The sequence below is a fragment of the Pyxicephalus adspersus genome, chromosome 1, assembly GCF_032062135.1.
Source record: "Pyxicephalus adspersus chromosome 1, UCB_Pads_2.0, whole genome shotgun sequence".
In the NCBI taxonomy this organism is placed as follows: Eukaryota; Metazoa; Chordata; class Amphibia; order Anura; family Pyxicephalidae; genus Pyxicephalus; species Pyxicephalus adspersus.
Window position 1 is genome coordinate 23067901 of NC_092858.1, and position 12600 is coordinate 23080500.

The window sequence follows — 12600 nt, forward strand, 5'->3', positions numbered from 1 at the left end:
AAAAAAGGGTGCAGCACCGTCCCAAATTCTCAAACGCTTAGATGATAAAGAATGAAAGGCTTCCCCAAATACCTATGTGACGCATCCTGTGAGGCTCTTGGGTGCTCCTTCTGCGCATGCCTGAGTATCTTGGGCATGCGCAAAAGGAGCCTTTTCGTGAGAAGAGAAAAATTTGCCAATCTCACGCATGTGCAGTTAGATCCGCAAGTCCCCCCCCCAACTATGTGACCCAACCCAGGCGCGAGATCGGGTGACATAGTTGGGGAAAAAAACTTGTAAAACTTTTCCCCCAACTACATCAACCCATCTTGTGTCTGGGTCAGGCAGTATAGTAAGAAGAACCCGGGAGAAGCAGCGAAGATGGTGGCACCTGGAGCTCCAGCCCGAAGAAGGATACCAGAACGACGCTGGACTCGATGAAAGAGACCTCCAGACCAATGGACTGGTCTGCGGGATTAAAGGTAAGTAAACTTTTTTTTGGTTTTGGCCGTTTTTGAGTTTACTTTTTCTATAAGGACTGAGCTCTTTCTGCAGTCCTTTGTAACTCTTTAATGATCAAGACAAGCTTTGCAGCTGTTTCTTTTTGCATATCAAAGCACAGCTTGCTTCAGAAGTTAATGATTATGTCTAGGCTCCAGAAAGATTTTTTTTTTTTTTGTGATTAGCTCCTGTCCTGGGGGGGAACAGTAGTGCAGGGCAAAGGAGAAGGACCTGCTGGGGGGCGCACCGCAGTGCTCAACCCAGAAATTTTTTTAAGCTGGGTGGGAAAAAAAATGTAGGTGGGTGGCAGCACTGGTATTGTGATTCAATTCATCAGTAACCACCCAAAAACAGCAGGGTGGTTGCTGAAAAGTGCCGGGCGGTGTACCCGGCTAAAAGGGGCTGGGGAGAACACTGTATAGGGTGATATTGCGCTGCCTTGCACAATATATGTTACCAGAGAATAATAAATAAAGTTGGTGCCTTGCTCCTACACTCACATTTCCCAGCATGCACTGCTCTGGATTTCTGACTTCCTTGGCACGGGCACTGAAGAGCGATGGGGCCTAGTTCTTTATCAATTTAGTTTTTTATCCCCAGGTCCACTTTAACACAGCCAATCGAGTGATCAGGCCTTAGAGAGAACATTTCCAAATATCTGGGAGCTGGCAGTGCAGGGTTTGGCCCTGTGATGCTTATCCTCTAGACCCCAGCAAGAAGGGAAGCAAAGCTGGCAGCCCCCATGTTTAATTCTTGGGAAGTTTATTACATTGGCAGACACTGGGGACTCTCCAGCTGTAGTGACACCCTCATAGCAGCAAATATCAGGCAGGGAGCACCAATACAGCTGGACTGTCCTAGAGTGCCTCCCTTGCAATGCCTGAATGTGAGTGACCACAGCCCTCCCTCTGCCTAACACTCCTAGACGTACACATAGCCCAGCACAACCGCCATGACTTACATCTCGTACAGCCGGCGAATCCACACTCAGCTCCTCTTCTCTGTCACCTCACAGAAACTAATGCCACACCGGGTCTGACGTCACCACAACAGGCTACTTCATTATATGGCTGTCAATAAATATGCCTGATTTGTTTTATCAAAAAAAATCGCAATACCGAGAGAAGTCTTCAGTCACAATTCACAGCATTTTCTTGAAAGTAACATAAAATAGCACATATTATATTTATATCAGTCTGCGTATATAAAATTAGATATAACTGTTCTCTAGTTAAACGGGCGCTACGATATGGCACCCGGCACAGAAAGTCCTATAAGGACCCTCTAAGTTCTTACGTGTTCATTGGGTTTTGAGTCATTCGACAGCATGACGTAATCAGCGGTGTGACCTGCGCGGCCATCTTGCATGTGGGCAAAAAGTGTAGTTGCGTAGTAAAAATGATGAAAGAGTGTTAAATTCAATAAAATGTGCTTGTAAAAGGGAATAAAGTAGGCAAGGGTGCTAAATGGTTAATATGGAGTTTTATAAAAAGCTTTTACATTTTTTTACATGCAGTTTTGTTAAAAAACACAAAAAAACTTTGTTTCAGTTGTTGCATTACTCCATATTCTAAATATTGCAGAGATCTCAGTATGAGAACAGTACAGGGCAGGGGTGCCTACACTTTTTTTGAATTGTGAGCTACTTTTAAAATGACCAAGTCAAAATGATCTACCAACAATAAAAATGCTAAACATAAATGTATTTATATATATACCGAGTATACTTTATATTTAAATATATATTGTTTACCATCCTTCACAGCATGAACATGTATGGCACAAAACAATTCTGTACATTTTTGGCCATTACCTTCAATGATGTCTTAAACTGAATGGAATCAGCCAAAGTTGCATAGTCACTAGTCACTAGTTGCTGGTAGCCAGCCTCAGACTTCCAAATGTTCATCAGTCATGGTGGAACGGTATTTGGACTTAATAACTCCTGTGCGCCGGAGAGTTTATTTTTATACGATTTACTCACATTGCCTTTGAGATCCACTGGTAGATTGCGATCCACGTGTCGGGCACCCCTGGTACAGGGTGGTGATGTAGGACAGGGGTTCTTAACCTTTTGATGACTCCATACCCAGATCCAGAATGGATTGTCCGATATGGCCCCACACACCCTTTACTTGACTGTCAAAATAATCATCACCATTCCTTATATTAGTTGCCAGTATGACTTCCAAATATGTCAATAGTTCGGATTTACTGTACTTTAGATATGGATAGCTAGGAAGAGAACATGAAATAAAATCATAAGCATTGATAACTTTATCATATTTATTTACAAAAAGCAAAATTGAAAAATGACAAATATACAAACAGCTACAACTATTTTTACTATCACGTTCCATTCGTGTACTATCTAAGTAAAAATTAATACATTAAATAAAATAAATACCAGTACCCAGAGATCGCGTCTCATAACCCCAGCATTTGATTCCCATACCCCTGGTTAAGAACCCCTGATGCGGGATAAGAATAACTAGTGTACTAATTGATAGTTATCAATTTAATGTAATAAACAACAACTGACCAGTCCTTAGGTGTACTGGCTTCATTTCTTGTTCTTAGTTTTTTTCCTAGACAATTCTAGGGTGACAACGCTCACTATTCTGCAACTATAAAGAAACAGCGCTGTCACCTTATGACAGAACACCTCCCCCTGCTACTCTTCTCCAACACCTAGAAAGGGGGATTTTTAGATCTATCTAGATATCTAAAATCTAAATCTATTATTTAGATATCTGGGAACAATGTAACTGTACAAAAAGAAGCAATGTATACTGGTATATGCATTTTTGTACTTCTTGAACAGATAACAAATTGATTTCAGTGGTATATTTTATTGACAATAAGAAAACCAATAAGAGATGTTAATTGTTTGTTATTCCCCCAGCACATTCCTAAGGTTTTATACTCACCTCTCCATACAGTGTGGCCCATAGGACGCCCCACAGCCCCTGCTACAAATCCTCTGACCAGTATGTTACTGTGTATGTGCAATACTCTCATTCATTCCTATAGAGAGCCTATAGCATGCATAATACATGAGAATAAATAGAAGAAGCCACAGACTGGCTAACTGGTCAGAGATTTTGCAGCAACGGTTGAGTGACTCCTAATGGGCCATGCAGCTGAGATCCAATAGAAAAGTACACAAGTGTGTATGGGACTTTGGGACATAGGGAATGACTTCAAGGGAACTTTTTTTCTTCTTTTTTTTTAAGAGTATGGAAGGGTTAGTCTACAATGTGGTTCGTTGTTTCATCTCAACAGCTTCACCCCTCTGTTAAAGGAAAGTCTCTGCCGCAGGACAGAGAGCAACACATAACCTGAGAGAGGTTTAACCATTCCTTGTTTTATCCAAAAATAATGTAAAAAAATGATTTGCCTACACATACAAATTAAAGGAGAACAATACCAAAACAGAGGTATACTTTATAGGGTTTGCTTTATATAGAATAATACCAGAGAAGAGTTAAAATTGCACCCAACAGGCTGGCTTCTGCCTCTTTTTGTGCCCGCATCGCTGGGCAGACAGGCAAGGTTTTTTTGTTAGTAGAGAGACATAAAATGTTGGTGTTAGATATTCATTAAATCTCACATTTCATAAAAGAACAAGGCATCTGTGGTGAAAGGCATCTTTCTAATGCCACTAGAATGTGGAAGACTATTTGCAGACTGCCATAGAAATTAAAAATGCTGGAATATAAAAATTTGACATGCAAGAACACATATTTGTAACAGAGCCCCTTCATCCAATAAGCATGGGCAAAATCAATTGAAGAGTCAGTTTCTAGAGAATTATTGAAGCATTAAATTGACTGGAAACTGGCAAGTGGAAAATATCCAGGTCATTCCAAGTGAAAGGTCATCAATGAGCAAATTAGATGTATATAGACCTAGGCTATAAATAAAGGTTCTATTTGCTTCATATGGTCACCAGACAAAAGAGAAAGGTAAGTAGTAAATCTGCTAAGACTAGGAAGGTAATGCTTCAACTTTGAAGTCAGAAATCCAACTGGCCAAAAAAAGTCCCCAAGCCTCTGGGTGTAGTGTTATGTCCTGGGGTTCTTTCAGTTTGTCCGGCTTAGGTTGAGCAGTGTTATGTGCCTAGAAAATTAGATTAGCTGACTACCTGAATATACTGAATGACCAGGTTTTCCATCAATTGATTTTTTTCCTCAATGGCACGGGCACATTCTAAGTGCAAACAAAGAGCACTTCATGGAGCATGAGACATTACTTTCACATATGGAATCGCCATCACAGAGTTCAGACCTTGAACCCATTGAGAATCATTAGGATGTGCTGGAAAAGACTTAAAGCGTACCTAAACTCAGAAATTTCACTTTACATAAAAGGGTAGACAACCCTTTTATGTAAAGTAAAAATTCTGTTAGTTTAGTTTTTTTTAAGTGCAACACCAGTTTAAAAAAAAAAAAACTAGGCAGCACCACCCCCTAATGGGAGCGCAGAGCTTCCTGGGATACCTATGTCACGCATCCCGGGAGGCTTTTGGGTGGGATATGCAGGGGTCTTTTCGCGAAAAGAGAAAAATTTGGTGATTAATATTAATAATAATAATAATAATAATAATAATAAATACTAGTAATTGTAATTTTTGTGTAATTTCTGACACGTTTCGCTCAATAGCTTCCTCATGGGATTCAGAGACTCAAGTTGATGGTGGATCACTATCAATCAATTAATGATTTGATCAATTGAGATTGGCTGCTGGCATCCTTTCCTTTTTACTCCCCACCAACGTTAAAAAGAGCAACATCACTAACAAAGGGGTCTCCTTTTGGACATATCAATTAGGATGTGTCAATACTTGCCTAAACCCAGTCCACTTTGATCCCATGAGTTTATTACTCTTACAAATACCTACTACCTAGCTTCAACAGTGGTAGCCAAGGATTCTTCTACTGAATCCTTTTTTTTGAAGATTTGCACCCCTCTTCAAACACCTATCATTTCTGAAAGAAATTTCTATACCGATTCAAGAGGGACCTCTACTTTACTAATATAAAAATAACATGATTAAACCCATTATAGAAATAAATTATACAGGTGAAATATACCCTGCCACCTCATATCTCCACACTGAATGATCCAATGTGCCTTCTTTTATCCTACATATTATGATTGCATGATTGATAGTGATCCACCATCAACTTGAGTATCTGAATCCCCTGAGGAAGCTATTGAGCGAAACGCGTCGAAAAATTAGACAAGAATACAATACAATACATACAATCACTTTTATGATCCTATGTGATGTGTACACATCGGTTCACTATATGTTTTCTAGTTCAAAAATTCTATGTCTAATCGAGGATTTGATACAAATCTGTATGAAGTAAAATGGTTTTTTTTTAGCCGTCTCTCCTCTCTTTACCTTCAATTTGCATATTTAGAGATTCCCCTTTTGGTATATTCCTTATTCTTTCAACTGGTAAAGAAGGGTATTGATTCTTATGTTGGGTTTATTGGTGTATGAACAGGGGTCACAGTAGGGGTCCTCCTCTTCAGTGGTGGGAGCAGAATGGCAGTGAAGGCTCAGCCAGCGGTGACTGTCATTTGTAATTAAGGTCAGCAGAGGCAGCTCCGCCATTGGTGGCTGGAAATGGAGCCAACAGAGCTAATCTTCCCTTACTGGCCACCTCTGCCAAACCCCCTCAGGGGAATGGAGATCTGCATTAAGTGGGGGTCTACACTGAGGAAGAGGGGGTCTGTACTGGATTGGGGGGGTCTCTCACTGATGGGTGTGTCTGCACTTGGGTGGGGGGTTGTCTGCACAGATGGGCTATTACTTTTCTTTTGTTTTATACTACCATATGTGATCTGAGTTAATCAGCCTGGAAATACAATTCTCATAACTTTGTTTACAGCTGACATTTTGTTGTTCAAAAGAAAGAAAGGTTTTATATTGTTTATAAGCCAGGATCATAATAGAAATGAAATATGGAAAACCTGAAGCCTGGGTACATCAGCTACTGCTGATAACAAAATGAATATACCATATGTCTCCATCTTTCACAGACATGCTGTACAGGATTAATTAAAACCAATGCTTTATTTCCTAATGGTGTTGATGACATTTAAATTTTATTTCAGTAGCTTCTGGGGTGATAGAATAAACACTGTGAACAGACACTGCTTTGCGTCTGCCAAGTATCATCTGTACATCTTTTTCTATTACATTTATTCAGTACATATGAGATATTTGGATGGAACAATTGAAGCACAATGTTTGAATAGTTCTTGTAAGAGCTTTTTAAAAGGTGAATCAATGGCATTTGTAAGATTTATAAATCCCCTTTTCTGGGAGCAGCACATCACACAGATAATGAGTACTACTAGGACCCTTTCTCATACATTTACAGCTATATGTTGCCCTTGCGGTTGTGGTGCAGTTCATCCTCCAGAGGAAAAAAAGCAATTGTGTAGCCAGAAGCGACTTGTCACTTTCAAGAACCCCAGCTGAAGCTACAATTGTGCCCAAATGCATGCACAACATGGGTGTCAGTGAGAGCAGTTGGGAGTCTGTGGTAGGACATATGTGGAAGTCTTAAATGGCCATAAACACTGAAAAAATACTTAGTTCAGACCCCAAATGCTGAAGATTTTTGGAAGAACTGGTGACATCACTGTATCCTATGGCTGTCTTTCTAGGAGGACTGGGTACTTGAAATCCTGCAAGAATACACCCCCGCACTATGTCGGGTAATTATTTTGGTAAATTATTTTTTAACGTTTGTGTATTGAAAGGCTTCCTAAATTTTCTACTAGATTGCCAAGCAGGCTAGGCAGACCTAGGCTGCCTTTATAAATCATATAATTATGCCCAACATGGGATAGAATCTCGTGTCTGCAGCACAAACCTAACCTCTAAATGGCTATCATGGTGGCTCAGAGGTTGGCACTCCGGCCTTTGCAGCGCTAGGTCCCAGGTTTGAGCCTCAGCAAGTACACTATCTGCATGGAGTTTGTGTGGGTTTCTTCTGGGCACTCTGGTTTCCTCCCACATTCCAAAAAACACATGCAGTTCAGTTAACTGGCTTCTCCCTAAAACTGTCCTTAGACTGTGTTAATAATATATGACTATGATGGGGACATTAGATTGTGAGCTTCTTTGAGAGACAACTAGTGACATGACTATGGACTTTGTGCAGCGCTGCATAATATGTTGGCACTATATAAATAATGTTTAACAATTTTAGGTGATGAAGCCTGGTGGGAAAAAGACAGATCGGCCAGATGGATTTAATTACTGTTCTATCAATGAACTTCAGGAAACTAAACAGGTAGGGGTTGTCTCCCAGACACTTGCCAGTGGTTTTCTAATATTAATTATGAAATGTAGTAAAGTATCTAAATGAATCATAGTTTTTTAGGCTTAAGGTTCACAGTTTAATTAAAAAGAATAAAGCAGGCTAAGACATTTTATGGTGGACTGGGGAGGGTTTAGAATCCTTTGTCTGGTCTTTACAGTTATCTTTGTCTCCAGTGGGAGATTCTGCTTCACTTTGTTTCCCAGTGATCAGAGATGGGAATGAGCACAACCAATTGTAAGGTTGAAGTGACATCACTCATCCATTGCATTTTGGTTTATCCATTAATATGATGTATTAAACATTTCTAATTGAAAAATAAATATTCCGTGTAATCCCTCCAACATAATAATACATTCATTTTTCATTTCCTTTGCAGGGAAAAAAATACCAATCTCCAGGCTTGCGCACTGTTAGGGCTACCAATGCCTTTTGTTTATTATGCCCCATTCATCTTGATCCTATGCGCATTGGCCCATTCATCCTTTAGAGGAGCCATACCCATGGTGGCTTTCTGTGGTCCTGTGAAATATACTTCCCTTCCCCCAGTTAAATAAAAGGGGCCACAGTGAGCAGATTGATGATAGAAATGCTTGAATGGGAACAGAGCTAGATTTTGGACCTGGTGTAAATACCTTCATGGAGTACAGGTACCAAATATTCAGTTGTCCTTTAAGAAAAGCAGTACTTTGATTTGAGGTTTCCTAGATATAGTTAGCACAGCAGTATATTTTCTGTTCCTGTATGTTATCCACAAACAACCAGAACCAAGCATCGATGTTCTCATATGATTCTTTTAACTGCGTGAGATGTTATGAGCATTGTTAATGTTTATTAAATAATACATATAAAAAGGGTAAAGCAAACCAGAGAAGAGGTCATTAATACATAATGTACAGTGTCACTGCATATACAGGGAATTTAAAATTATCACTGGGAAAATAAAAAGTGATGATAGAAAATATTTAATAAATGTGGTGTATATATACCAAATAAAAAGCTAACATTCAAAAATATCTGCAAATAAAGAATAAACAACCAAATTTTGTTCATGGCGAGGCAATCAAGAATGAATGGGAGTTCAGAAATTACTGAGATACCTATGTCACGCAGAGTCTTCTTGGCTGCTTCTTCTTTGGCAGCATCTCAGGCATCTGCAGAAGGAGCCCTTTTATCAAAAAAAAATTGCTGATCTCACGCATTCGAAGTGAAATCGGCAATTTTTTTCCCAAGCTACGTCACCCTATCTCGCGCTTTGCAGTGCGAGATCAGGTGACGAAGAAACTGGAAGATGCCGGCGCCTGGCACTCCCTTTGCCCTGGGCCGAAGACAGATACCAGAACATTGCAGGACCCGATGGAAGAAACCTCCCGACGGATACACTGATCTGTGGGAATGAGAGTAAGTGTGTTTTTTTTTGTTTTGGGTTTACTTTCACTTGGTGCAAATTAATCAAACATCAAAAACATACAGAACACCAAAAGGGTTGCCATTTTCAAGGTAGTCCACTGTGTAACTGATGATGACGGCTCCTGGAACTGTTATTGCTGCAGGGTGGCTACACACAGGTAAGAATGTGCAATAATCAGCAAATGTGCTGTGCAGGTGGGCGCTCTTTTCCACCTTTTCTTTTCTCAATCCATCCACCTGTGTAAGCATTGGTATGGTTGGCTCAGTGGATAGCACTCTGGCCTTTCTAGTGCTAGGTCTCAGCTTCAAATCTCATCCAGGATACTTTTTGCAAGGAGTTTGTATGTTTTCCCTGTGTTTGTGTGTGTTTTTTCTGGGCACTGCAGTTTCCTCCCACATCCTAAAACTATGCAGTTAGGTTAATTGGCTTCCCCTCAGAAGTGTCCTTAGACTGTTTAATGACATAAGACTATGGTCTAGGTATTAGATTGTGAGCCCCTTTGAGGGGCAGTTAGTAATATGACTATGAACTTTGTAAAGCGCTGCATAATATGTTGGTGCTAAATAAATACAGGTAAATAAATAAATATTTAAATTTGTTAGCAGAGGCTAGTTAAATATATCTCTATGTTTGTATATGAATGGCTGACCCAGCTGACCCCACTGCTGCGCTAGTTCTTAATACACCAGCATTTGTACACCAATAGGCTGCAGCAGGCGGAACTGAACTGCTCACTGCCACCCCTAAACCATGAATGGGACACATTACAAACTTACCTCTGATCCGAACAAGCCCTTACTGCAATTTGTAAGCTAAAAAGGCTATATTCTATGAAATGGGAAAAAAATATGTTTTTAAAAGGACCACTTATTCACACTTCCTAATTTGAATTTTTTTTAATACTTCAACAATATTCCATACGTATATTCCTACATAATTTTGGATTAGTTTGTTTCTTTTGTAATTATTGCAAAGATAGTAATAATAAAAGAAAAACAAGAACACTAGCCAGTACATGCAGTTCGTTTGTACATCCTGTTTGCTTGGGTTTCCTTCCAAATCACATTCTGGTAGGTTTTTTTTTTCTGGCTGGACTATGTTATAGAGGTATGACTATTATAGGGACTTTAGATAAGGAGCTCCTCTTAGAGACTGTTCAAGTAGTGACTTTGTAAAATGATGCACATTATGTCAGCATACTAAAAAATTAATGATAATAAAAAAATGTTACTGTGTCTTGACAGCCACATTTTCCAAGCAGCTCACACTTTCAATCCCAGAGTTGTCAGTATCAGTGCTTTTCTAAGAGCTGCAGCCACACAAATGACTGCTGAATCTCTCCATGTCTGTAAGCAATGATGCTCCCGCTGTCAGTGGCAGCGTGTGGCTGTACTGGCAGCTGTGTCTTGCCAATCCTAGAAGTATTGGATACCAATTCACTTTAAGTAAATTAAAGCTTTCCAATAATCTTCCCTCCCCCCTCTTACGCTATATCTATGCCTGCTCACCTAGGCACAATATAACCCTCTGTCTCCCTATTGGTTAGGTAAGATATTCAAATATCTGCAATCCCATCAGGTTTTTCCTGATCTATTTACACTTTTCAAATCACTTGTAATTTTTTTTTTCACACAGATCCCTAACTTATTGGAGCAATCTTAATGCCTCCAGTTGGAAGATCTCATACCTATTCATTCTTCTTACCATGTTCTGTTCTCTATCCTAATGGGTGAGATCTCTCTACCTTACCTTGAATGTAGTCAGCCATTTTCACTTGTTCATTAATCAAAATACATAAATTGTACAGTATATACTTTTTGTATGGTTTTATGTAAACAGACAGTATGTAACATTGTGCTACCATTCTTATTATGGGATTGTATGCAAAGTGTTTAATGTTGTAAACATGTTTTAATATGTAAAAAAATAGTTTTTATTTTGAATTAGTAATGCTATTTATATACAATCTCGTAGACTTTCATTTTTCTGATGAAGCAGTGTTTAATTAAAACTGTGAAATGCATAGAAACAAAAATAATTTAAAAATCTACTATCAAATGTTACATTTCTGGGATGATACATCAATACTCTCCCACAATCTGTTTACTTGCTTTGGTTGTCTTACTTATTTGGAGGCACTTTGTTTTGTTTGGTAACAAAATCTTTTGCTATATACTTGTATAGCTAACTGTTAGTCTAGTTCCCTTTGTAAAGTACAAGGAACACAGCTTGTTTTGGTTGTGGTCCCATGTCAGCCAGGCAGCGTTCCTTTCTGCTTTCCCGTGCTTCACGTGGCTGTGTTCTTCTTTAGCCTCCCTTTCCATCTTAGATGAAAATCTTTTTCTAAGGAAAGTTTTTAGCCATACTCAATTGGCCCACAAGCTCTCCACTCAAATGTAACATTAATATCAGGGAAGCAATACTGTTTGCAAAGTTTAGATGGCAGTCGTGCACTTTAATGGCCATTGATCGGTTATATCAAAAGGTCAATTTGTTGGCCAAAACCTGTTTGTTGGTGAGTGGTCAGAGCCTCAGACCACGTCTCCCCGGGAAATCGCAGGCCCAGGGCGGTGGGCAGGTTGTGTCTCTGGACACAACCCGCCAATTCTTCCATTCTAGGCTCATACCTGAGATAGGAAAGCAGGCCTGAAGCAACAGGATGGGCGAAGGGCCTCATGACAGGGGGAGTATAGAAGGCTGAACGTGGAGGGTTAAAAGTTCAGAGGAAAGGGGTGGCCTGGTGAGGCAGAGGAGAGAAGGACCGCATGGCTGTGAGTGGGGGTTAAAAGTTCAAGTGAGGAGGTTAGAAGGTTGAAGAGGGGAAGGGACCTCGGAACAATGGTAAGAAGGAGAAAAGGTCAAAATTTTATTAAAAAAAAGAAAGAAAAAAGAAGAGGAGGAAAATGCAGGAAAAACTAGAGGCAGGATTGGAGGGGATGGTGAAGGGGTGGTGAGAAATGAATAGTTAAAAGAAGTGGTCTTGGGGTGAGGAACAGCACTTTTGAAAAGAATTACTAGTGGACTGCATTCCCACCCTCCCTCCCTATTTTTTTAGGCAAGAGGGGGGGGGGGGGCATTGTCACAGCAGCAGGGTGGGGCTGGTTTTTGTTGTTTGGGTCCATGGAAGTTAAAGGGGGTAATGGAAAAATATAGAGGAGATGGGGACACGGAAAAGTTTGGTTTGGGACAGTAAGGTTAGCCTTGCATGACACTTGGTTGTTGTGGAGGCTAAGTTGGAGTATGGGGGTCCGCTAACTGTCCCCGAGGCGGGGTATGAGCGTCTGGGGGCCTGGCGGGGGATCGGAGACAGCCGGATTACTAAGGAAGATTGGTGACTTTCATGGACCTGCAAGAAGAATT

General features: G+C 40.1%; 1 protein-coding gene across 1 annotated transcript in view; it reads right to left on the reverse strand.

Moving 5' to 3' along the window:
• The window catches only part of UFM1 (ubiquitin fold modifier 1), a 29779-nt gene extending 18771 nt beyond the window's left edge, over positions 1-11008 (reverse strand). The window contains exons 1-2 of the mRNA XM_072398656.1: positions 10990-11008; positions 10017-10068 (exon numbers count right to left, since the gene is read on the reverse strand). Of these exons, the coding sequence (XP_072254757.1) occupies positions 10017-10068; positions 10990-11008 (71 nt within the window). The remainder of the gene's footprint in view (positions 1-10016; positions 10069-10989) is intronic.
• Positions 11009-12600: the final 1592 nt, after the last annotated feature.